This window comes from Ceratosolen solmsi, unplaced genomic scaffold (assembly GCF_000503995.2).
Source record: "Ceratosolen solmsi marchali unplaced genomic scaffold, CerSol_1.0 scaffold5, whole genome shotgun sequence".
Taxonomy (NCBI): Eukaryota; Metazoa; Arthropoda; class Insecta; order Hymenoptera; family Agaonidae; genus Ceratosolen; species Ceratosolen solmsi.
The window spans coordinates 210,435-237,544 of NW_011948454.1; the positions used below are offsets into that span (position 1 = coordinate 210,435).

Genomic DNA, 27,110 nt, shown 5'->3' on the forward strand with positions numbered 1-27,110 from the left:
TGATTTATTTGTTTCATGAAATTCGATATTATTTTTACAATTGATAACTTTTAAACACAAAATAAATTATAAAGATATTTTGAGAATTTTAATTTCAACGAAATTTTAAAATTGAAATTGAATTAGATTGAAACCATTGCTGATCTGTTGTTAATAAATTTTTAAATTGTAACTTTACAAAGAGCATATTTAAAATTTTTAATGTTTATACTTCCTAAATATAAAATACTCAGCAATGCACCTAATAATTCATGGTTATAATTTTGTTCATATATTACCACTATTGAATAATATTCTTTATATTTTATGGTGTGGTTTAAATAAAAAAGAATAAAAACCAAATAAATTTGGGTTAAAAATGAGCCAAATCCTTAAAAATGATTATATTCTATATCATATATTTTACTACTACATACTAATTCCAATGAATTATATAATTTTGCATTATTAACATTATTATTTAAATTAATAATATTACCTTAATTAATTCTTTTAATATTAACCAGTTTATCTAAAAAGACAATAATTTTTATAATTATAAAAATTTTGCGATACGATCCATTAAATTATATATTAAAATATTATCAATTATAATCTAATAAAGATAAAAAAATTTAAGTTACAAATTGCGTTCGTAGATTGGTCCACCGCCGGCCTATGAGCAGATTGAATTGCAACGTCGACAGCAGCAGCGTCTCCTTTCCTCAATAACGTCAACGCATCTTGACAGAACGCAATTGGAAGATAAGCTTGTAGAGCTACGACTAAGTCAGCAAACAATCCAAGAGCAACAATGCTCTAGTGTCGAGTATAATCAGCATCATCCAAATCAGCCTCAACAGCAGCACCATCAGCAATTACTCCAACAACAACCTAAACACACTCTCCTATCACCCATAGATCTACAATCATGTAACATGTCGCAGGGTAGTGGACTTGGCAGGCCGGCCCTTATTGGTTGGTTTTAACTTTCAATTTCTTTCTCAATTGTCACTTATAAAACAGTAAACTCTTGAAATTACTGTATTTTATTAATTAAAAAAATATTTGAAAATTTAAACTAAAACCTGTTTTTACATGTAAAATTTAATAAGAAAAAAAGGCGAAATCCAATATCAAAGCATATGTTAAATATCTTATAAATGAAACCCATTGTACAAAGATTTCTATTCCTTACCATCATAGGATTGACACAGGAGCCACCATTGTCTCCTATAAGTGAGACACCACCCCCGACGGGCATATGCTCACGTGCGAGCTCGTCGGGCACAAACACGCGTTCTGTGTCGGCAGCTGTGTCTGACGAAAGTGTCGCCGGAGATTCTGGCGTATTTGAGGCTTCCAACAGGAGGTTTTGTGGGATAGTGGGTCCCGAGACTGTTATTACAAGTGACGTCAACTTTGAAACCGCTCAAGTCCAAATTAAACTTAGGTAAGTCTGATATGTAGTATTTTAGTATATATTAAGTAAATTATTTCAACAAAAAATAGGCGATTTATTAACATTTTAATTTCTATAATTATAATTTACTATTACAAACAAATTGAGAATTCGATTCATAACAATAAAATAAATACATAGTTTACTTAACTACAAATTTCTTTGACTTAAATAAATAAAAAAAGTAATTCTTTTGGAATAAAAGATATCTGTGGTAATATTAAATAAAACGTATTAAAAATGTTTTATAATTTATAATATATTTTTTAATAAATGTGAAGGATTTGCAAAGAACTTCAAAAGATGTAGATACTAAATTAAATAACTATTTATATAATTACCCCTTAATAAATATTAATCAACTGTTAATGAATGTTTATTGATTTCTCTAAAAACATTTCAAATCAATTAAATAAGCTGTTAATAGAATTTAAAAAATCATAAAGAATGCAATTAATAATTGTATCACCAATTTTTATAAACATGTTTTTCATCAATTAAACTCATTTAAATCGAGAAACTTTGAATTATCTTTAAAAAGCAATTCCAAGATCATTTATTTAATATTTTATAAATTTGTAAATTATATTTACATTTTTTAATAATCAGATATAAATAATTAAAAAATTGTAACTCAGCAATTAAACAATAAAATTCTATTTAATTAATGAATTTTATTTATTGTTATCAAGAATATTTTCTTCGTTTACAGATATTCAGTTAGCGACGGACTCCTTCACATCGGTATCGAACGTGCAAGAAATCTTGGCGCCCTCTTAATTCCCGAAAGCATGCAAGTGTAAGTAACTTAGTTTAGAGTGGATTAATTTACTTGTGAGTCCTAGTAATATCAGACAATAATAATAGCTTGACTTCAATTTCCGACTTCTTTGATCAATTTCTTTATCGTAATAGATTTTGATTTATTTAATGATTTGCATTATATGTTCGAATTGTGTTGTATTTTAAATGGAGTTTAAACTATCAATACATTATGATATAAAGTAAAATAATTTTTAAGAATCTACCATAAAAGCATAACTAATTTATTAAATAATTTATTATTATTTAATATGTTTGGCATATAATTAAAAAATATATCTACAATTTTATTGCTGAGTAAATTATAGAATTAAAGTTTTCCATATTCTTTACAATTAATTGTTTAAATAAATTAAATTTTTTTTAATAATATATGATTTATAATGTTAATATATTATGTTTAAAACTATAGAAATAATGTTTCTTAATTTTTAATTATTTAAGATGAATTTATATTAAATTACAATTATTCTCTTTCATTTAAATAGTAACATTAAAATCAATATATTAAGTTTTCAGATAATAAGTTGAGTTTGTAAGAGCAGTAATATATATATAAATTTTAAATATGTTAAAATATGTATTTCATAATATTTGCAGATATATAAAAGCAGCTTTGTTACCGATGCAACTATCAGTAAATCATGTATGCTGTACGAAACCAGTTGTGGATTTACGTAAGCCCACTTTTGGCGAAGCATTCCCCATTGCCGTACCATTAAATAAACTATATACAAAAACATTACAAGTCAATGTGTGGTGTACTAATGAAGAGTCCGAGGAATGCTTAGTAAGTTTAATATTTATTAAAACGTTGTTTATTAGCAATAACTTATTTTTATCTAAATAAATTTTGTCAAATAAAAAAAGAAAACAGATATAAACAGAAAATCCAATGAACACAAAAATATTCTTGTAGGGTTCAGCTCAAGTTTCCCTGGCAGACTTTAATCCAGAGACACCGAGCGTAAAATGGTACAACATCTTATCATTTCGTTTTATGCAGCATTCAGCTGACAGTGACTCTCGGCCCTCGCAGTCGTTATCAAATTCACAGCAACAGTTGTTGACAAGGCACGATAAACAAGAATCAGATATCTCGATGTATCGAAGTGGCAGTCAGAGCAGCAGCGTACAGAACACCAAAGAAGAAAGCAGCGACGAAAGCACAATTATAAGTTCGCAAACATCGACCCTGACGCGTAATCAGGGTTGCGAAGAGCTCCAAACCGCGGTTTCATTGAGGCTTGAAGAGCTTGCCAATTGCCTCAAGAGTCCTGAGGAAGAAGAGGAGGGGGTTGGTGAAAGTGAAAGTGAAAGCGGTGAAAGTGAGGACAGCGATGAGGAAGGCATTATTGTTGAGTTTATGATTGAAGAAAATATCCTTGAAGATGTATTAGAGCACGAGGTATATTTTGCATTTATCTTATTTAATATAGCATGTATGTTACTATATTATAAACGCATGTTATAATTAAATATTTCATATTGTAAAAGAAAGTAAATCAGTATAAAATTTACTATATGGTGCTCTTTAAACCATCTATCATTTTAAATCGGTCAAATCAGTTATATATATATTTATTTATTTATTACATAGCTTGTTGATTATTTCTAATTTAAAATGTATGCATTTTACCGTTTTATATTTTCCAACTATTCGTTTAGAAGAAACTTAATATCAATGAGAATTATTTCGTTAAAAAATTGTTTCAGGAGGATGAAGAGCTGATTGAAGAGAAAACAACAGTAGCGGTAGCAAATCGCACCTTAGATAAGGAAACAAACACTGAATGTGTTTTTATTCCAGAGCAGGGCAAGCAAAGGAAGCTTTCGGCGGCAGGAGTCGTACCTGGTGCAGTACACGACGATAAAAACTCCATTGTGATCAAAAGAAGCCAGACTTTTTCACCAAGTGCAGCAGTCAGCAGAAATCATTACATCTGTCGAGTAAATATCCTTTACGGTTTTATTACAGAGAATAATAAACATGTATATGATACAATTACGGCATTAATGATAAAATATAAATAATAGCAATAAAATACCAATTTGAACTAAATTAACAAATATATCGTATTATTGTTTTTGTGTGTCTGTATGTGTGTGTCTGTATATATATATATAACTGTATCTTGTTCACAGTTGAACCGTAGTGATAGCGATAGCAGTATGCCACTGTACCGTCGCGGTGGCCCTTTCCAACGAAATTCAGTAGAGCGGCGCTCATTGCGCTGGAGGCGTCCGTCATCTGTTCTTAACTGCAAGTTACCTTCTTCGTCATCGAAATCCAGGTCGAACCACTTTTCGGCGACGACGCGCACCTCCCTTGACCTCGAGCTAGATCTGCAAGCGCAACACGCGCGACTTACTAACCTGCACGACGAGCTCAACAGGTTACGCGAACTCAAACAGAGGCTCGAGCAAGCACGCGAAAAAGGTGATGTTGACATGGCTAGTTGGCTTCTCGAGGACGACAAGTTTCAAGTACTTATGCAACAGGCCGAGAACGGCAAAAACGGCAAGAGCCTTGAGGATAAAAAGGTTGAGAAAATGCTGAGGAAGACTAGCAAAGAGATTTATAAGCTTAGGAAGACAAAAGCTGGCAAAGGCAAACCAGATATCATATCTTTTAAGTAAGTCCTTAACTTTTTATCCATGCAAATGAGATTTAATTTCAAAGACTTAGGAAGCGAAACTAATAATTATTGTTATTATTAAAATACTTGAATGTGTTATAAAGGAACTAAAAATATATAGCATTAAAATCAACTTTTCTCGTTTATTTATAGAGAGAAAATGGCTTTCTTTACACGAGTAAACTTAAATGTACCAGTACTTCCAGCCGATGAGTTAACATTGGAAAGAAACTTAGTACTTGGTCAAGACCATCGTAGATATGCTTCTGAACCGGTGAAGACAAGTTTTAGTAGAAGCGGTGCAGTACACAATCATGTTAGTCGTAAAATCAGTGGACCTTCGACTACCACTATCATTAAAGTTCCAACCATCATTAATACGAGCATCGCAACAAATAGTGACAGAAGTAGCAAGATTTTAAGGGATGTGATTAAAAGTGAACCACAAATAGTCGGTGGACAGAAAGTGACTGGAGAAGAGGACGGCGAACCGAAGAGGTACGAATATGTTGTCGATAGAGTGCTCGGAGTCGAAGTTTGAAAAAAACATACAGTCAGCTGTTAATCGTGCGAGTATGTTAATCGTATGATGTTCAAGTTGTTTCAAACTCTTAATTGACGATATTGTACTTCAAATAGTTATGGAAGAATTGATTATGCGTTTTAAAATTTCTGTTTTATAGCTAAATTCAAACTATCTCTTAAGCTAGTTAAATATAAAATATTAATTAAAAATACCAACATATTTTTTCAAATATTTAAAACTTTTAAACTTTGAATTGATTGCAATCTTTAATAAATCATTCTTTTAACTATTGATTATTATAATACATGAAATTTACTGCTACAAATCGTAAAATAATATAAACACTTCATAAAAATTAAATATTACTTATAATTGTTGTTTGTTTTAATCAACAATTTTTTAACTATTGAAGAATATGCCACCAAAGAAAGTATCTCTCGCTTGAATCAAATTATAAAGAAACTCATGTTAATTGCGTAATGCAATCAATGTAGTTATAATTGGAGTTATAATAACAGATAGAACCTTAAACTTTATCTATTGAAATTGGAATAGTAATATCGTTGAAAATCACATTTAAAGATGATTCTTTAACATTAAATTGGTATACTGTGCTAACAGCATTATTGCAACTCTCATTCTAATCAAATATGTAAAGGAATGGACATAATAGAGTCTTGTACTTGTATTCTTTAAATCTTAATGCAAGTATTTATATGGTAACAAAATGATAAGAATCAAAATTGTAACTAAATCTTTTTATTTATATATAAGTATATATACACGCAAATCATCACGCTAACAATTTTTTGTACTTTCAAGTATATGATTTGTATTATTTTAAAAATAAATTCCAGAATTATTAAATCAATTAAGCAGCCTGAAAATACTTTGCAGAAATGTAGGGAGAACGTAGTATTATCCAGTCAATTAGATATAATGAGCTTTGTTTGACTGGCTTGTAGATTTTATAAACTTATCTTTCTTCACATTTTCGGAAAATTATTTTTTATAAAGAGGCCATAAGAGTTTTTTTATTTTTTTATTATTTTTTTTAAGGTAAAGTGAATTTAAAATGCGAACTTGAAACTACAAAAAGAATGAATTTTAAAACGATTATGTCAATATTCGAGAGGCGTAGAATAGTAAAATTTGAAATAAGTAAATAGTACAGAAATAAATATTGGAAAAGTGTAATAGCTGGCATTATATTTTAAGAGATCTGAAATTATATAAACAATATTCCTTTCGGCTGTTGCGCGAAAAACATTTTAAATTTTAATTATTGAATCGTACGATTGCCACTGTGCCTTTATAAATGATATCATTTTTATCAAAGGAATATATTTTAGCATTATTTTTAAAAAATGTAAAAAGGCTGTAATAAATATGTCATTAAAAACTTATCTCTTTTAGACGATACTGTTAGAATTACTTACAATAAAAAAATGTAATTAATTGATAATTACATATACAAGTATAATTTTCTATGCGGGTGTATCGAACTGTATTATTAATTAATAATGTAATAATATAAAAATTATGTTCAATTATAAAGATTAGAAACCATGATTTTTATTAAAAAAAAAAAAATAATAATTTTACTTATATCATAAAATTACTGATAAATACATTTTTCATCTGTATAATTATTTTCATAAAGAAATATTACTACATTCAATAAAAATTTGAAAAAACTATATACGATTGCAAAAATGATCAACATTTAATAAATTTTAAACTGTTATACTATTTTACGAATATGATAAGTTTTTTGTTTATTTAAAAACTTTCTTTTAGTGACAGAGCAAGAGATAGAATAAAATAGGCGTTTTAGATAAAAGGAAAGAATCCTTGCTAATCGCTTTTCTAATTCATCTTCGGGATCAAATTACTCGAAAGAATAAAGACTCATAATGAGACTTAAATGAGGCTCAATTGGAATTCAGTACACGTATGTAAGTAATACGAACTTTTTAATTTCTGATTTTTAAAGTTTTTAGTTAAAATAAAATCTCTATTTAAAAAGTGAATCTTTAATATTCATGGTTACCAGAGTCTTGTGTAATGTAAAAAAAAGTCAGGTGCCATGCATGATTAAAATACATAAACGTCAGAAATTTAAATATGGATTTTCATTTTTAATAAATTGTTTAATAAATCGTTATTCTATACAAAAGTTAATAAATAAATAAGTAATCATAGCATAGGGTTAAAAATCCACCGAGCAGCTGGTCTGTCTTTTTAAAAAATGATTCAATATAGTCTGAATAATCTAAGGTACTTTTAAAAAAGTAAATTTGTGAGACTAATTTATTTATATTTCAATTAAGAAAAAAATTAACGAATAAGCCATAAATTACCGATGAAAGGTAAATGTCTTATAAACTCCTTTATAAAGATATCGATTTTTATTTAAACATCAACATAATGTTAATTCGAATGCCGAATGTATTAAAATTATGAAAAATGATTTAATAGATTCTTTACATTTTATAAATACATGTTTATGTATTCCGGTAAACTATTTCTGCGTAATTTTTTAAACAATTATAAACCTAATAATAAATTCGTACAGTATTTGATCTCATTGAAAATATATGTCTTGGTTAAAATGTCATTTGTTTAATGTGCGTGCGATTTTAAAATGAGTAAAGCATGAAAAATGTACGAAATGGAAATAAAAATACTATAATGGAGATGAAGTTAATTTATAAACTAAAAAATAGAGAATTTTTATACCGAATTTTATACAAATATTTTTAACTGATTAAGTGTAGAAAAACAAAGATGCTAAAATTTATCTTGTAGCCTTATTCACAGACTTATAATTTGAAAATTATTATTTTTCATATGTTTTGAAAACAATGTGGATAAGATGAAATCTAATAAAAGAATTTAATTTTAAAATTATGTAGACTGGAAAATCATTTGTACAATTAATCTGTACTGTTTGTATATAAAAAAATCTGTGTATCAACTTATATGAGTACCTAAATTGAGTATATTTATTGAGTATATTAATATCATTGAGAAGAGAAGAAAACATAAGATCTTAAGCATAAAGATTATAATTACAAAAATATTGGTTATAACGTATCATATAATATGCAATGGTTGTATTGTATTGCGTCAATTGTCTTTTTAAAATATTATTGTCTTATTCAAATATTAGTCATTCTACGAACTGTTAGGACAGCGTCCATATAATATTTATGTATCAAGAATTATTATCTCTATTATAATTATTATTTTAATTATTTCAATTATCATTTTTAATATGAATTACTGCTGCTGTTCCTGCTGCTACTGCTGCTATTATTGTTGCTGCTGTTCATGCTACCACTACCACTACCACTACTATTTATTGTTATTTTAATATTATATTAATATTTTATTAAAATCTTATAAAAAGTTATCATATATATATCATATAATAACATAAAAGCATTATCGTTATATTGTTATATCATTATAAATAATATAAAAGCAAGTCATATAATGAACAATCAATAATTCTATCGTAATTTTAGACATAAGCATAATTCAAATTCAAATTTAAACCTATTCGATTATTTAATATTATGTGATATTTAACGTAGTAATATTAATAAAAATAATCATATCATCTAATATTAAATATTGAATTAGAAATAGGAAGTGTTTATAATATCATTTCTATTTCAACTTGAATTTTGTCACCGCTCAAAATAAATTTCACGATGTACAAAAAAATACCAAAAATTTTAATTTTTTTCAAAAATTTGTTTAAATTTAAAAATTCATTTGCGTTATTGCATTTGCTATAAAATTAAACAGTAATAATAAAAATATATAAATCTATTACATACTCTTTCTGAATTTTCTTATTCTATCTCTTTACTTGAAAAATATATGTGAAATAAATCTTTTCTTTAAACTTTATATTATAGATATTTAATTAAAAAATATATATTATAAAATCTATAGTTTATCTTTTATAAAAAAATTAATGCAATTTTTTGTAAAATTCAAACTGACTTTAATATTTGTAAAACAGTATTTTTCTATTATTTAAAAATTTCTAGAAATAACTATTTTGATAAAGAATCGATCAAGTTTCTGAATCTTTAAATTAATGTATAGGTGTCATATAGATAATCATTTTCCATATTATCACAATAAATATAAATATTTGTGCGCACGTGCATGTGCGTACTTGATGTTCATATACCCAGTATATCGTGTTACGTAATGTAAATGAAACTAATTTTTTTGCAAATACAGTAACATTACTATTTTAAAACGTAACTCACTATCAAATTGATGCTTCTCTCTTTATCTAATCATTTTTATTAATCATATTATTGCAGTCTACTATCATGAATTTCCAATGCAATTAGCAGTACAATTTATTAAATTAACTATGGTTTTCTACCGATATTATTCATCTCTTTTTGTTTTCACTTTTTCTCAAGGAGATAACTAACATGACGGATTTTTTACAAAAGTGATTTTTTTGAGAAAATCGATTGAAAATACTCGTAGAGAAATATTTTCTCAGAATACTCAGCGGACCTCTCGTTAAAAGAGGAATCGATCGCTAGGCAAGTAGGAGTGAGTGAAAGAAGCGCATGCGTAGCACTACTTAACGGCCGTTCAAAGATTATCATTGATATCAGTTGGAAGTAACGCGTGCCTTGCGATGCTTTGGGTAGCCGTAACATACGTCTACTACGTCCAGTGCCAAACTGCAACCATCGTCAACTTCGTGTTCCTTTTGGAGTTGGCATTAGCTGCATTACCGCCCGGCGCAGGTACATGATCAGCCCTAAATAGTTGTAATACAATTGGCCAGTAATTTCTGTAAATAAAGGATAAGTTAAACTAACACTATCAAGTGTAATAAATGTATTAAATAAAATGCAATGTTATTTAATAAGTAATATTTTTAAATATATTATTAGTTGAAATTTTATTATTATATCAAGATATTTTTTTATATATTTTGAATTGTATTGAAATTATAATTAATTATTTCAATGTAAATAAAGAATAAGTTTCAGACCAAAATGTACAAAAATAATGTAAACAAATTTTTATTTATTTGGAATTTTATAAATTTTGTATTTACAAAAACATTGGCAAATGAATTCTTTTTATTCGATGTAAAGAAAGAAAACAAAAAGTTATTTCAAGCAGAATAGTTATGAAATGTGTTTCGTAATCGATTTTTCTGTTTTTAATGCTAAATATATTTAGTACCTATTTATTAATTGATAACACATTTTTAATAATGAAATAAATACTTTTTATAATGATATAAAAGAGCGATGTATTACAAAAAAATAATATAATTAGGTAATTCGCATAATTAACAACTTAGAATTGGTAGTTTATTAGTTTCTACGTATTAACAAATATTTTATTTAATTAAAATCTTAATATTCTTCTAGACAAATTTAGTAATTTAATATAATTCCAATGAATTTGTGAAAGAATTTTAATATTCTAATGCAACAAAATTATAAACGTAATATTAGAAACGTTAGTGTTGAATCATCGAAAGGTAATATAGATTAAATTTTTAGTTAAAAATATGAACCAATATCTCATTTAATAAATTTCTTTCACGTATTTTAATTAGTGAAAATTTAATTTAATTTTAAATATTATATAAAGTAAATAATTGTTGCTTTAACGTAATTTTTATATTTACAATCCGAAACTATCGCCAAAATGGCCTTCGTACCTGTATATACAAATATAAAAAATAAATGAAAACATGTACTAATATACAGTTTTAAAAATACAAGGTACTGCTTAATACGAGGTCATTAATTAATGCGCTTTAGTTGGTTCTATTTCCAGTATACTTTCACTATTCACGGAAAGAAATGAAAATAAAAGTAAAGGCAGTGGTATAAATATACTCAGCTATGAGAAAACATCATATTTGTAGATGGAAACTAATAATGAATTACAATTCATCCTTTGGATTTTAATTCTTTAGAAGGCGTATTCAAATATTTTTTAATACATCTTTTGAGCGCACGACTTATTTTCTGCTTCGAACATATATTGCAATGTAGGTTTTATGAGTCACATACAAGGCTAAAGTGCATTATTTTTATGATATTGTCTATTGAAGGGCTTTTGTTGTATTATTACGATTTAAAAAATGTGATTTTTTAAGAAAAATGTACTAGAGTAATAGTATCCTTATGAACTACTTATAAACATATATATTTTTTAGATAGAGTTCAATTGTTAAATGTTAAATACTTTTACTGAAAACTGATTATTTAATACAGCAACTTCACGTTAATTATATTTGCTTATTTTTTTCTAAATATTGTACGTTAAATATAAAATATTTATAATTAAGAGATATATTTTATTAAATATTTATACGTGTATTGAATCTAAAATATATAAATATATACTTCACATAATTAAATAATATAGTAAATTGATAAAATATATTATAGATCGCAATGAATGGAAATTAGAGCGTTAAAACATTCAAACGAGACGACTCTTATATTTATAATAAATATATAAGCTTCTTGCCTAGATTATGCATCAAATAATATTTAGTAAATAGTAATTAAATAATAATTAATATTTTGATGATAACTATAATTAAATGAAATTTACATTAATCTATTGAAAAATTAGATAAATTTTAATGAATTAATTGATATTATATTTTATAATTGAAATTATGTTATGTACAATTTAAATTATATGAATCAATATGATGTTAATTGAAATGATGATGACAATAAATCACTTTATTTGAAAATACATTACAATTGTGATCTTATAATTAAAAAATTCATATAACTCATCATTACAATCGAATAATTTGTTCAATGATAAAAACCAGTATAATATAAATGAATCAAATAAATATATTCAGTGAAAAAGAAAAATTCGTCAAACTTTAGAAATAAAAAACGTGAAATTTTGTTATCACAAAGGATCGATATAACAATATAGCGGTTCATTTAAAATAAATACAAAATATATGTCTTTCATAAAATTCATATGCTCATCAATTGTGATGATGCTTGAAAGCATATATAGGTGCCCCAGTCACGAAACAAGTGCCAGACATTTAGATTTTTAAAGTTAGAGTATCTTCAAGTTAGTCCTTTAACTAAAATATTAATAGTAGTTTAATATATATAAATTTATCCTCTAGTTAGTTTCCGTTTTTATTCTATATGATGATTTATAGAATAAAAAAGCTGTTTAGCTTATATAACTTTACTTCCTTTTATCTCGACTGACTCAATATTTACAGCTATTGGTATATCAAATCTTCTTATTGGTGTATACCTTTTGTAAGCTTTCATAGATATATTAAGATTTTTATTAATAATTAATAGAAGATTCTTTTTATAAATTTATTTTTATATAGTTATTCCTTGAAAATATTATTAAATCATATTTAAACAATGACTTAAATGAATTGTGTATTAATTATTAAGCTATTAAATGATTATAATATTAAAGATATTCAACTCTTGTTAATGATGAAAATAAGTGATAATATAAAATGACTACCTAAGTAGCAGTATTTGTACTAACAGTAATATTATTCATGTTATTAGTATTATTATTAATACTAGTACTTACCACATAAATTATAGTTTTACTGTTTCTTTGCTGGTTTTGAAAAGTATAGTTTGAATAAATTCTATATTTATATATTTACAATTACAATCCATTATACATTTATCATATAAAGCTTTATTTTATAATTGGCTTTTATTATAAGTATTTTTACAACTGTCTAAATACAGAGAATGTTGAATAAAAGATTTTCATAGTTTGTTATTAATATGTTGAGATTAAAAAGGATTTATAGTATTAAAAATAATTCCAAGCATTTACCATAGAAACTCAGTTTTCTATTGATTTAATACTTACATTTCGTGTTAAATATACCGAAAATGCAAGAGTTTACGTATATATGTAATAAGTTTATAAGTTTATATTTTATCATATGTACATATGTATCGAATAAATAACTAAATAACTCATATTTTCCATTACTATAAGTTATTTATTATATTTAATATACTTATTATACATTAACATTTTTTAGAGAAGTTGAAAAGATGTTGCACATTTATAAAAAGTGACTAAATTAAGAAAAGCCATTGATTTTTATTATATATATCTATATGGTAATTATGATTCAACACGAAGCGTAGAAGCCAAAGTTACGATCGCATTTGTTGAAACATCTTAACAAAAAATCATTAGCAACATTGAGCCATAAAACAATCATTGATAGCTATACAAAAAAGTTACTTTTGCATAAAATTTATGAAATACTGATTCAACTGAGAAATTATATTCAAACGTTTGCGGTACTTCCGACCAGGAAATAGTAAGCAGACCGTGGAATTAGGTTAGACCTGCGAGTTAGGAAAAACAATGGATCATTAAAAGGGAGGTGCACACACCATTTGTTTTCCGATGTCAAATAAAATTTTTAACTTTTAGCTCACCTTGCACTAGTAAGCAGACTATTAAGACTTGAAGTTTATATATTTGACACATTTGATACTTAGCAGATCGATACTGTCCGTTTTTATCAGTATTCGAATACTGAACAATGCTGTGTATGCTAAATACATTTATCATTTCTAATTTATGTATCTGTTTTTTGTGTAAGTTATAAGTACTATTAATTACCATGTCATCATTTTTTAATTTAAATATATATATTGTATTCTTGTTTGTGATTTCATCTTTATATTCTATTCGTATTTATCACTTCTTCCGTAACTACGAATTGTTCAATGACAGATCGCTGCTTAATTTTTAATCTTTGAAACATGAAAAGTATGAATGTATCTTAAAAGATTTGAATCTTAACTCCTTATTTATCTTAAAATAAACTTTAATGTATAATTAATATATTATATATTATATTAATTAGTTTTCAATTTAATATCATTATAACTAAAATTATATGATAAAGTATATCAAACATAGAGTCACTGTAGAAATTAAAAAGTATTAATATGTATTATTTAAAAACTTCATATGCATTTCAAGGTCTAGTGACTAACAAAAATAATATCAGGTTACTCAATGAATTTGTAATAAGTATAATGCATTTGTTATTAATTAAAATAATTAAATAGTTAACATTTTAAGTTACATAATAATTTTACGTAGATATCTTGTTCGTCGAATTATTATTCATAATATATTTTAATATTTAATATCTTGAGTAATACATATAACTAAAAATCATTATAATCAAAACAAAATTTGCAAATATATTATTCTTTCTCTTTTTATTAATGCATTAATTAAATAAAAAAATTTAGTGACTATACAACAAATATAAATAAAATAAAATTTAATTTATGAAAATTAAATGCATTTTTTAAATTACATATTTCATTGAAACTTAAATTACTTCATTATTATTTACATTGAACTCTTTTTAATACATCAAGGTCTTTGCTAGAGTGAAAGTATAGTCATATGTGTAATGTAACATGTATATATATATATATATATATATATATACATATATTTGTTTGAGTATTTATGATGCGATCGAATGAACATAAAAAATAAACTGGATACAAATTTACTAAAAATATATTTCATCTTTTAAATTTGAAATTAATGTAATTTAAAATTGATATTAAATTAATTAATTTTAGATAATAATATACATAAACCGAGTTGTTAATTATATATACTTCAATAATCTGTTACAAAACGTTTTTATACTTAATATTGAATATAATGAAATGCTAATGAAATCATTATTGCGTTAATAATATTTTTAAAATATTTTATTAAATAATAAATTAAATTTCAAAACATATAATTGGATTTGAATATTATGAAAATATTAATCATCATATTGTCGTTAGAAGTATTAGGATTATCTAATGTAATTGGTATACACAATTTAAACATATTTACTTGTTTCTTTATTATATAAATAGAATTAGTAAGATATAGAATTTAAATTAACATGTTTTAACGTAATGTTGCAGTTTTATTTTTGAAAATAGTTTATTTAATCATTGTACTAAATTTAACACATTATAACAAAATCTTAGAAAGATTATATTGATATTTCTAATAAGGATTATGTTTTGTTACAAATCGATACACACCGCTGACGTTCGGTTCTTAGAAGATGAAATTATACTGATTGAGCATTTACCAGGACGACGCGTCCATCTTCAAGACTTTTTCTGGACAGCTGCGGAGGACACACCTACGTGGCTAAGTCCCATTATCACGCTTTATAAGACACACACGATTCAACATACGACGACAATTTATGTAACAGAGGATTCAATCCAGCAGCAAATGGGAGATATGCACAATCACCAATCTTTGGAATGTGTTTCTTGCATTAAACCGACACCCACATTCATTGACAACGTTAATGAAAACGTTAATATGCTACTTGATAACGATCCTGGACCACGGTTAAACTTATTTTCTTTATATACTATTGGTTAAATTATTCATTTGAATAGAAATAAAATTGTAGTAACTATTGTTGACTCAACATATTTTATTTATTATAGATATAATACATTCGACATTATGTATACAATACCTTTTATTAATTCAAAAGGTGTATTTCGATTTGTGAATGTGTAAATAATATTATATTATATATATTAATATTTATTAACTATAATAATACTCAAATAAATAGTAACTATTAAATTTAAAAAAATTCAATGAAAAAGATATTTTTTGTTAAAGTTTCTATAGTATAAAATGATGAAATTTACTATCAAATCAAACTTTATTTTGCTCGAAATACATACATATTTATATTATAAATTTTTAATTTTTTACTGGAAGATGTATCATCGTAGACTCAATTTTTATTTGTAATAAAAATACTGAATTACCCTAAAAAAATTATAAGTACACGATAGCTTCGACCTAGTTTTAAAAATAATTTTACTGTCATGCTTAACGCAAGTCATGATCATTGCAGATATTGGTTATTGACGGTATTGAAAGCAGGAGAAAGCGTTCCGTCAAAAGTTGAGCTTCGACTAGCTAGACTTTACAAAGCAGCTTTTACTAGACAACAGCAAAAACATTTAGGTCTACTGCCTGAAATACATGTGCGTAACAGCTTTTCTAAGCGTGAAACCATCACGCAGAATCAAACGACGGGAGATTTGAAGGTAATTTTGTATTTTGGATAATAACCCAAATACATCTCTATCGTTCTTTGTTATATTTTAAAATATTATACTTTAATAATTTATCTGTATAGTATCATCTCATTATTTCAGAATGTTAATAGAATTGACAATAACACTAAAATTTTTTGTTACCATTATGTGTTACATTTCACGATTGTTATATTAAAACATAGTGAAAAAATTATATTTTAAATTTTAAAAATCATAAAAATATTGAGATTTTTAAAACCACATTGTCTTTTTTTTATTATACTGGCTTTTAATTAGATAATATATAATTTAATACATTATGAATAATAGTACGTTAAAAAATTATACAAAATACATAACATATATGTATATATAATTGTACAAAATGTATTCGCCGTTCCGGCTTGTTTTACCAAGGCCGGTTCGAAGGATATAATTTGATGCCGTTGACAACTCAGAGACCACGGGTGTTGTGTGGTAGCGATGAAAGGTCACAAGTGGAAGGAATATTATAATAATACAATACAAGTATGGCTGATGTATATGCTGTTTATTCTGTTATTTATTGATGTCAAGGTTGATTAGTATTAATATTATTAATAATTGAAATAATTCTTGGGTTGAAGTGATGTGTTTGCAGTGGAAAACGTATACTCATCTATGCAGCTCGATTGTTTGAATGTGAATGTAGAATGGCACAAAGTTTCATTCGTCGACACTAGCGCTGTTTGAATGAGCACGTGTGTGGTTGAGGTTACGGATGCAGCGTAATGATTGAATTTTACCGCAGAGCGGCGCGAAGCTTGATTCGTCGACACTCGCGCTGTTTGTTGCTTAATTTCATAAGCGTCCGAACTTGAACGAAGGTGAGGGTTGCCGAAAAGACGCCCTTTTTGCGGGCGCGAAATTGACGACGCGTACTGGAATCTGTTCCGCACTGTTGCTCTGGGGAGAGCTTCTTCGCCCTTGATTGCTTGTCGATGTAATACTCTGAATCTCAAAGTATGTAATTATGGTAATAATAATATTATTTACGAAGACTGCTGGTTTATTTAAAATGGGAACCTCCTTGTTCTTTCTTCTTATAAGGGGGCTTGTCACTGGACACTTGTCGTTGGAATGCGTCGCCCGCCAATAGGACTTGTAATGATAGCTGTGTTGAACTGCGTTAATAGGAAACTGCCAGCATCTTCGGACTCTGATATGCGGATTGTCGTTGCTCCCTTTGAACTTGTAACGACGGTTTCTTGAACTACGTTAGTGGACATATGAGTGTATGTCGTCGTTCCTCTAGGACGTGTAAGCACTGTTCCCTTCGCAGCGTTAATGGACTTCCGCTTCACTTATTTGAATAAGCACTGCATTGAGAGTTATATCGAGAGTGTTATATCAAGAGTGATGAGTATTGAAAAATCCGCCCCTTAAATACATTTGCTGACCATGAATTTCACTTGAACCCCTTCCCTTATTCTTCGTCCAATCAGAGACTCCACCCATACAGAGCGAAGGCAGCGCCTCTTTTGGCTTCATAGTTAATTAAGGACGTAGTCGTCTCTTGGCCTTTTCGGCAAGAAGAGCTCTCGTTGTCGCTGACGCATCTGGCGACAGCATGACAACTTGTAGACAACGGCAAAGGGGAGGGGGGACCGAGCGGAACGAATTCGTACAGATGCCTAAAGAGTGGGTTTTTCCCGTGTTTATTGTTTTGTTTTTCCAGATGTTTTATGACACTATTGCTAGATAGTTGCGAGCCAGAAAGTTTGAAATCTAAACACAAATTTACGATGTTGTTTTGCCAGATGTTATATTGCATTGAAAAAGGCCTTGCAATCTCGAACAATAATGTACATTTGATTATAACCTGATTGAATTATTGCGAAAATTTTAATTGATTTTGTAATAAAATTAAATTCAAATACACTTTGTAAATGAAATTGTAAGTCAATATATTCATTTTATAATATAAACGTTAAATTTGTATTCGATTTGATTTTTTTAGTTCACCCGTAGTGTGTCTCAGTTGTTAAATTTATGATTGATTGACTAATAAACGTGCGACACAGATGATATTCAGACATCACAATCCGTTCTAAGCGCGAGGCACGATTGCGCAAAAAATGCATACCTTCCTACTCGCTGACGCATACGTTAACCTTAGATAAGGGATAAGACAACAAACTCAGCATCACGGATATGGTTGAATAGGACGTCAGTGCGGAGAGTCTCACTATTACGTATGCGACCCGTGCACATAGCTAAGGCTAGGCGAGCACTCTTGGTGGAACTCGAAAGTCGGAATGACACGCATTCTAAACCAGTCTCCAACGTCAATGTCGGTCTCGTCCAGGTGCGTATGCATAACACCTCTCTGATGGAGACCGGCGCCACGAAGCTCATCTATACGGTCCACCTCGGCGGCAAACCTGTGCCAGCAGAAACCGCGGCCAAGGACATGGCGCTGCTCTCTGCCCAGGAGGTTGCTCTCGAACTTGGTACACCTGTACTCATCCAGAGTGAACGTAAGTCATTATTTTATTTATCTATTTTCTTTTACACGAGGGCAAGGGATATTTTAACTATGCAAGCATACAGATCTTTTATAAGATATTAATATTCATTGGGATAGGCAATATTATTTATATTAAACACTAACAGTCAATGTTATTGACTAACTATATTGATATTTATTGTTTGTGAAATTCATAAAAAAGATAATGCAATTTTCTGCCTGATTTCTTATTAAATATTTTAAATCAATAATTAATATACACATAATTGCCATTATAATTAGACTATTATTGTATTAAAACAAAATTAATTTGGATAAAATTAATTCGTTTGATGCCATGGAAATAATAAATTTACTCTGTATTAAATTTTACAAAAAATAAAAAAATAACTTTTTTATGAATATAAAGAAAAAATTCATATAATAGTTCATATTGTGTACACGCGATTAAATAATTGTTATTTTAATGGTAAAGTTATTTACATTTTTCTGAAAAAAATTTATACATTCAATGAAGTATTTAATTTAATAAATAATTTAATATGAAAAGTAATAAAGTCGTATTAAACTTGAAAATTGCTTATAATAGTGTGAAAATATTAACGTGGAACATTATTTTAAATATAGATTTTCATATTTAACAACTAATGTATGTTTAGTATGAAAATTAAATATCAATAAAATCTATTTTCTTTATATGTAAAAATCTTAAAGAAACAAAGTTTTATACTTTTCAGACATGTGATAGAATTTGTATGTTTTTGGTACTACACTACCAAAAATAAGAATAAGTGGGAATGCTCTGTATATTAGAAATATGTAATTAATACAATAATATTTTAATTTTTGTTAATTAAAAATTCATATTGTATCATTATTGTATCATAATATTATCATTTATGAAATTAATGTAATATTACGGCTTTATCTTTAATACATCTCACCTCCATTATTCATATTGATAGACATTATTCGCCTCATATTAAAATGAACCGTAGTATTAAAATCATTAAAAATGTTTTCATTTTGCATATGTGTTAATTACAGCCTATCTAAAAGAATCTCGTCCTCTAGCGCTCTCGAAGAAGCGAGACGCCTTATTACTGGTCGGGGCGACTTCCCTCGGCGTATTCCTGTTACTCATCATCGTTTTCGGTCTCTTTGTTCTCACCAAACACAAGCACGCTAAGGATTCCGGTGTTATACAGCCCAATCATAAAATACTTATAAAGGACGAGGAATATGCTCCAATGACTTCTGATGTTGACAATACCGCCTACATTGCTGAGACCGAGAGACGTGTATGTTTACTTATGCTTAATTTATTATTGGAAATTCGAAGAAAGAGAATTATTTATTGTCAATGATAATATTTATGTAAGTTCTAATGCAAACATTATGTACAATATGTTCTTTGATAAGTTATGTTTATTATTCTCAAAATTTTATGAAATTTTATTTTCACATTAATTAAAGTAAATAATTAATATAAAAAATGTAACTGTAAATATAAAAACAGATTTTAAATTTGTTTTCTGAAAACATGTTTTATTATTCATTGAAAACAAAGAATTCTGTGATGATAGAAAAGCTTAAATAACACAAAGCTTAAAAAAACTAAATAGAAACATAACAAAATTTAATGATCTGCAAGTTCAATAAAGCAATAATATATAATAATACTTTAGACTTACAAAGGTTATTCAAAGTCATATTTCCAGAATACCGCCAAACAAAATGTTTGCGATGCTACCAGAGAAAATAATCTAGAAGAACTGAAAAGACGCCAGGAACATGTTGAATCCTGGAATACGGAAAACTACACTGGAATTTCCAGACCAGAGTACGTATGCACTACCTTCGATCCATTTAATAATAGCTTTTTGTTTCTTTAATTTTGTTTTACTTCAAATATTTTTATTTAAAAGTGTTCTGTAAGTCATTGTAAACATTATTTATATAACTTACATAATCCTACTACATAATGCGACTATTACATAATGCTTCTATATATGTACTAATATTTAATATTTAATAATACTAATTTAATGAAATAAATTTCTATTTATGAATTAATAATTCATATTAAAACTTATATTTTGAATTTTTATAAAGCTATTTTCATTTTCATATTAATATATAACAGAAAGAAAATTATTTAAATTTTATTCTATTGATATTTATTTTATACGTTGGGTAATAGCCATTACTGACTGATTCGAATAAAGAATGGGGCAATAACTACGTACTATTAATAATTAAGATTTTGTGCCCTTGCTCGTATTTAGGCATGTACAGCGGGCAAATATCGTCAATGATTCGCAAAGTCCGGAGTCTATTGGTTCGACTGGAATTCAAATCGATAATCTCAATCCTTTAGAAAAGAGCTTGTTGTCTGAAGAAGTGCTTGAAGAAAGTATGGGATCGCCATACTCTTATTTGTCCATGCCTTCGTGTAAACAGTTCCCAAGTATGAGAAGCGTCGAACCACTCTCCAAGGTCCTCGAATCCACCATTGTATGTTGTTTCAAGATTTTAATCGTACTCTATAACGTACTATATACCATAATGAATAGCAATCTATCTAATCGATTGATTTCCACATTATGGATGCAAAAATTCAAATGAAGATATTTCTAATGATTCTAATTTTTTATTCTAATGATTCTAATTTTTAATACAAGATTAAATTAACGTACATTTAGAGGTGAAGTAAACAAAATCTTAATAATGTACAATATAGAAAAATATAAAATATTGTAAGATAAAATATCTTGGATGGCACGATCAAAGATACCAACATAAACCAAGTATTAAAAAAAAAACAAAATGTATTAAATGACCTTTGGTATTTGTTTAAAAAGTATTAAAAATAATTACAATATATAATTAAATATTAAAGATATTATGCTTAAAAATAAAATAATAATCGTTATTATCTTCAAAATAAATTAGCATATTTCAGTTTAAGTAACAATTTTATATACACATTTCGTATGTTTTATACGTGTATATTTATAGATTCATAGAAACATAGTGCACCTGCTATTACAAAAGTAATCTAATATATAGTAATACGATATAGCAACAATAAAATCATTATCGTAGTATTATATTTCAATTAAAAATATATTGTAATTTTGAATACGTTGTTGAACATAGCCATAAAAAAATAACCAATTTTCATATTATCAAGATGAAGAACTTAGATGTAGAGTTTGAACCTCCTGAAATACAAGCAAGGGGCTATAATCTTGGGAAAGAAAATGATTATGGTTTTTCAAGAACATTGAGTGCCGGTAAAGATCCCGGAGTCTTGGGGCCCATCGTGTGGGATTTGAAAAGAAAAAGAGCTGTGGAAGGTATGGGTTATAAATTAATCAATATTTTAAACTTTTTTAATTAATTTTTTAACAATATCGATATCATCGATTCGTATATTAAGCGTAAGCATAGTCAAAGTATTCTATATTGGTTGTATAAACGAAGATATTAAACAATTGTTCGATTGGTGAAATATAAACGAAAAGAAATGGGGAACGCTTTGACCATGTTTTCGCATGCGTTATTGAGATAAATCAGTGGAGCTTGAGAAGTTCAATCGTTGAAAAGATGTGACCCATGTAAAGGCAATATCGCGCCAACGCCAGCAAAGCTGGAATCTGAGGTCGTGCCTCAAGGGCCTGTGGGACGAGCGCGTAAGCGGCTCAACGAACTTTTCGAGGATTCCTCCGGTCGGGTTGAAGTACGAGAGACAAAGCAACAATCGACTTGCGAAAAACAACAACAGTCCGATGCCAGGTGTTCACTACAATGGTATTCCCTTGATTCGGAAAGTCGTGTAAAGATCGTATACATAAGGTAAGTAATCTTTTTACATTAGGCAATGATAAATCTGTCGTTGATCTAACGATTAAGTAAGAACAAGTGAAAATTATATAGAAATTTGATTGCTAACAATTACCTGATGTGAGCTTCATGGAAAATAAAAATTCACTATCAACGAAATTTAATTTTAATGTTATAAAACCAACCTTCTGTCTGCAATGAAATTTTAATCTAAGCCATTTTTCGACAATATATTGCATTCAAAATAAGCTAATGAAATGTAAAGATTAATCATAATGTTATTGGTAATTCAAATTTTTTAAGCTATTCTCAAACAAATTTTTTACATTTCTTAATTAAGAATATCCCACTTGACACGACATCGCCTTACCAAATATTTATTATAATAAATATGCTATTTTATTCATGGAATGAAAATCATATTTAAATAAAATATGAACCGTATAACTGCAATTACGAATTATTGCAGTGAAGAGGTGGCACCAACATTCGAGGAAACATTGCGGTCTCATATATCAGTACCGCGTAACAACATATATAAGCATATTCTTGAATCGGAGTACATGGGTCCGCACCCTCGGGGAGCTTGGGGTTCTTGCCCCCTAAGTGCCGGACCCTTTCATAAGCCCACCTTCCCCGAAGTCGAGGTTGTACGAGTACTAGCCGACTCACAGCTGCAATCTGAAGATTCTGCAGTATCATTTATCGCTGCCATTAAAAAGGAGCTTGGAAAATTTACCTTCGAAAAATTATAGTGAAACCTAGCGAAATTCTCTTACAACTATAAGTTAGATCCTAAATTCAATGTACTGTATAAGTTGAAAAGCCTTATATTTATTCATCATTAGTATCACTTATAAAATAATGCACAAGACTTTAATAATAAAAGACTACTTTATACTTATATTTTTGAAAAAATATTTCAACATTATCAAACAGTATATTAATCGCATTAAGATTTGTTTTAGTTGAATATAATTATAAAAATATGTATTTGTATTATATTTGTAATTGCTTATGAATAGTATTTTAAATTATTCAGTCAGATTTATTAAAAAAACTATGCATAAAAATATACTTGTAAAAAGATAAATAAATATACATAATTTTCTTCTATCTAGAGTATACTTAAATTTAAAATTATATTCACTATCAGCGATATAATTGTTAATATTGATAATAATATATTTGATAAAATAACATATTATGATTTTTACAAGAAATCTAAGCAAATAATACCAACACGTGATAATTAATAGATTATATAATTACTAAATTTATAGGATATTCAAATTTTTTTAAATTATTTAATTTTAAATATTTTTAAGCATATCAATTATTAAATTTTATTTATAAAATATTGAGTGCATCATTATTATTATTTTTTATACTTAAAAATTATATTGTATAAAAATAATCAAAATATCAACACTCAATTTATTTTCTACAAAATCAAAATGATATAATTTATAAAATTAATAATTTCTTAATTTGTTAAAATGTTATAAATTATGCTATTTATTTAAATATTTTGTTTATATTTAATAGAACTAATAAATGCATACGTTATCGAATAATTTTATAAAGGAATATATATCCCTTCACTTATGTAACTATCAAAACAAATCTTAAAAGAATAAATTTATATACGAACAATGTATAAAAATAATTGCATATTATATTAAGTCTTATTTTATTTCTATATGAAGACAATTAACATATTATATAATAAGAATATGATTGGGAAAACTTTTGATCATTTTATATTTAAAATTTTATTAGTAAAATAAAGCAATGTATTATATTTTAATGTTGTATGCAATAAAAAACATAAAATACTGTTAAATCTTTATAAACATTTTATGTACCTAAACTGCACTGCGAATTTTATTACAAAAATATTATCAAATTTCTCGTTTCTTTTATACATACAGACTACACAAAATATGTCACTTCATAGTAACAGTATAATATAATTCTGTCTAATTTAAGATGACACTAACTATAATACTATGGTTCCGAAATTTTATAAATTATTGACCATAAAGTTTATATTTTCAAACCATATACAGGAACCAAGGAACTGTTCATAAACAAGGAACTGTAAATACTAATATGTAAACAAAATGTAAATTTTTAATTTATTATAGAATATGAATATAAATATAATTTATTATTTATAGTGTTGCTATGTTATTTAAAATCAGGATGCTTAATAAATATCAACATGATTAAATTTTTTCGATTATTTACTTTATTCTAATTATTATTTAGAACTAAAATAAATGTACCTAATGAATAGTTTAAGATATCAGATAAATCCTGTTATTAAAAGCATTTTTATTTTTTAACATAATATTTTTCTATAATAAATGATAAAAAAAAATTACTGGAACTTTATTACAAGAATATCAATTCTGATTATTATCAAATCACAAAACCCATATTTAAATAATTTTATCTTAATAATAATATTAATAGATTATGTAAGTACCGAATTAATATTAAAAAATAGCAATTAAATGATTTCCCAGGATTCTAGAAAAAATTATAAATCATTTTCTTGAACACAATGAATCTCAAATACAATAGGATTGAGTTATAGATAATAAGTAGTTTTGTTATAGCTAAAAATAATATTAGATATATTATTATATACGTTGAAATAGCTTTTACATAATGTGGTGTATTATTTATTACGCTTTTTATATAAGAAGTATTGTAAAAAAATATCTAGTTATTATTTTTAGATAATAGATATTTCTATTTTTTTGTTTAAATAAAGTATTAATGAATAAAATTATTATAATCAATTAATAAAGATTTTAATTTTATATTTATTTTTATAATTTAATGGTTGCATTGATCCATGATTTTAAAACTTCTAAAAGAACGCGTTGACAAATAACTGATGATTTCAAATACAAAATTTAAGATTGAAAATATTTAATATTAAATGATCTGTTATTTATTCAATTTTAATTTAATATTTGATTAATACTTTAATAAATTTTTTAAAACCATAAATATTTATTCTTTATATTTATTATATTTTTGTATTATTGTTATATATTTGTGCAATATAATATTTATTTATTTCTTTAAAAATGATTTAATGTAAATATTTGAATAAACTATACTCAAATTTGTAAATGGATCTTTTGGAAAATATTGCTGGTGATATTGTAGAAAGATAACTATGAACAATCTAAAATTAATTAAATAATTTTCAGAAATACAAACTTTTATACAATTTCTGTACAATTTTAGATAAAAAATTTTTCCTTTCGGTAGGGAAAAGTAGAAATAATTTCAAATTTTCTAAGATAATAAATTTACTAATAATAGAAATTTTTAAAGAAATAACATTAAGATATATTACATATTAGGAACTAAAAATTTTATTATAATATTTCATTTACTTGTCAATATTATATATAACTATTTGAATTATTAAATCACTGTAATACTCATCTAGTTTCGCATTTTAACGAGTTATTTCATCCACAGAACTTTAAATTAAATTTTAGTCTCTTATTCATTATTTAATCTGTCTAATTTTTGGAATATATATATGTATATATATATATATATATATATATATATATCCGTATATATAAATAAATATGAGAAAATAATAGAAAAGCATCAAGAAAGCAAAAAAAGGGAACATAAAATATACAGAGGTAAAAAATAATATACTACGATGAATAGTAAGAAAGTAACAGAGAGCAAATGAGTTATTAGCAATAGCAAATGATTATTATTATATAGTTATTTTAGTTTTTTTTTCTAGTTCGTTAATGTAATGGATAATTAATATAAAAAACAAAAATATAAATACTCGAAATTGAATGATCATAAATGAAATTAACAAAACTAAAATATTGGATAAATTGTTAAAAATATTAATATTTTAATTATTGATAAAAAATGTTAAAAGAAATATTAGTTATTGAACAAAAAATGTATATATCTGTAATACAATTGCTTTGCATAATATATCTGTACAACTCTAGAATCGAGTTTGTCATCAACTTTGCTTATGTAGTTGTTTAGGCTTGTTTCGTTAATCTATCTTTATTATGATATGTAATTAGATACTTTTAGGAATTAAAATAAGGAATTTAAACGAGTCAAA

At 26.4% G+C, this 27,110-nt stretch overlaps 2 protein-coding genes across 2 annotated transcripts in view; both read left to right on the plus strand.

Annotated features, from left to right (window-relative positions):
• Positions 1-5,635, plus strand: part of kibra (WW and C2 domain containing protein kibra) — a 78,436-nt gene extending 72,801 nt beyond the window's left edge. The window contains exons 10-17 of the mRNA XM_011505250.1: positions 639-957; positions 1,186-1,432; positions 2,154-2,240; positions 2,864-3,053; positions 3,183-3,671; positions 3,980-4,213; positions 4,409-4,899; positions 5,056-5,635. Of these exons, the coding sequence (XP_011503552.1) occupies positions 639-957; positions 1,186-1,432; positions 2,154-2,240; positions 2,864-3,053; positions 3,183-3,671; positions 3,980-4,213; positions 4,409-4,899; positions 5,056-5,443 (2,445 nt within the window). The 3' untranslated portion in view covers positions 5,444-5,635. The remainder of the gene's footprint in view (positions 1-638; positions 958-1,185; positions 1,433-2,153; positions 2,241-2,863; positions 3,054-3,182; positions 3,672-3,979; positions 4,214-4,408; positions 4,900-5,055) is intronic.
• A 4,349-nt stretch (positions 5,636-9,984) lies between these two features.
• On the plus strand, positions 9,985-23,836 carry LOC105366735 (uncharacterized). The gene is made up of 10 exons (XM_011505273.1): positions 9,985-10,224; positions 15,597-15,897; positions 16,425-16,620; positions 18,872-19,130; positions 20,168-20,421; positions 20,842-20,971; positions 21,384-21,637; positions 22,317-22,488; positions 22,750-22,981; positions 23,403-23,836. Exons 1-10 carry the CDS (start codon positions 10,113-10,115, stop codon positions 23,722-23,724), a joined length of 2,232 nt encoding a protein of 743 aa, XP_011503575.1. The 5' UTR covers positions 9,985-10,112; the 3' UTR covers positions 23,725-23,836.
• The last annotated feature ends 3,274 nt before the right edge of the window (positions 23,837-27,110 follow it).

Coding starts and splice junctions, on each gene's coding strand:
- LOC105366735 (XM_011505273.1), top strand. CDS start 10,113: ATGCTTTGGGTAGCCGTAACATACGTCTACTACGTCCAGTGCCAAACT. Junction 20,972..21,383: donor TTCCAGACCAGAGTACGTAT/GCACTACCTTCG, acceptor TTAATAATTAAG/ATTTTGTGCCCTTGCTCGTA. Junction 21,638..22,316: donor AGGTCCTCGAATCCACCATT/GTATGTTGTTTC, acceptor CATATTATCAAG/ATGAAGAACTTAGATGTAGA.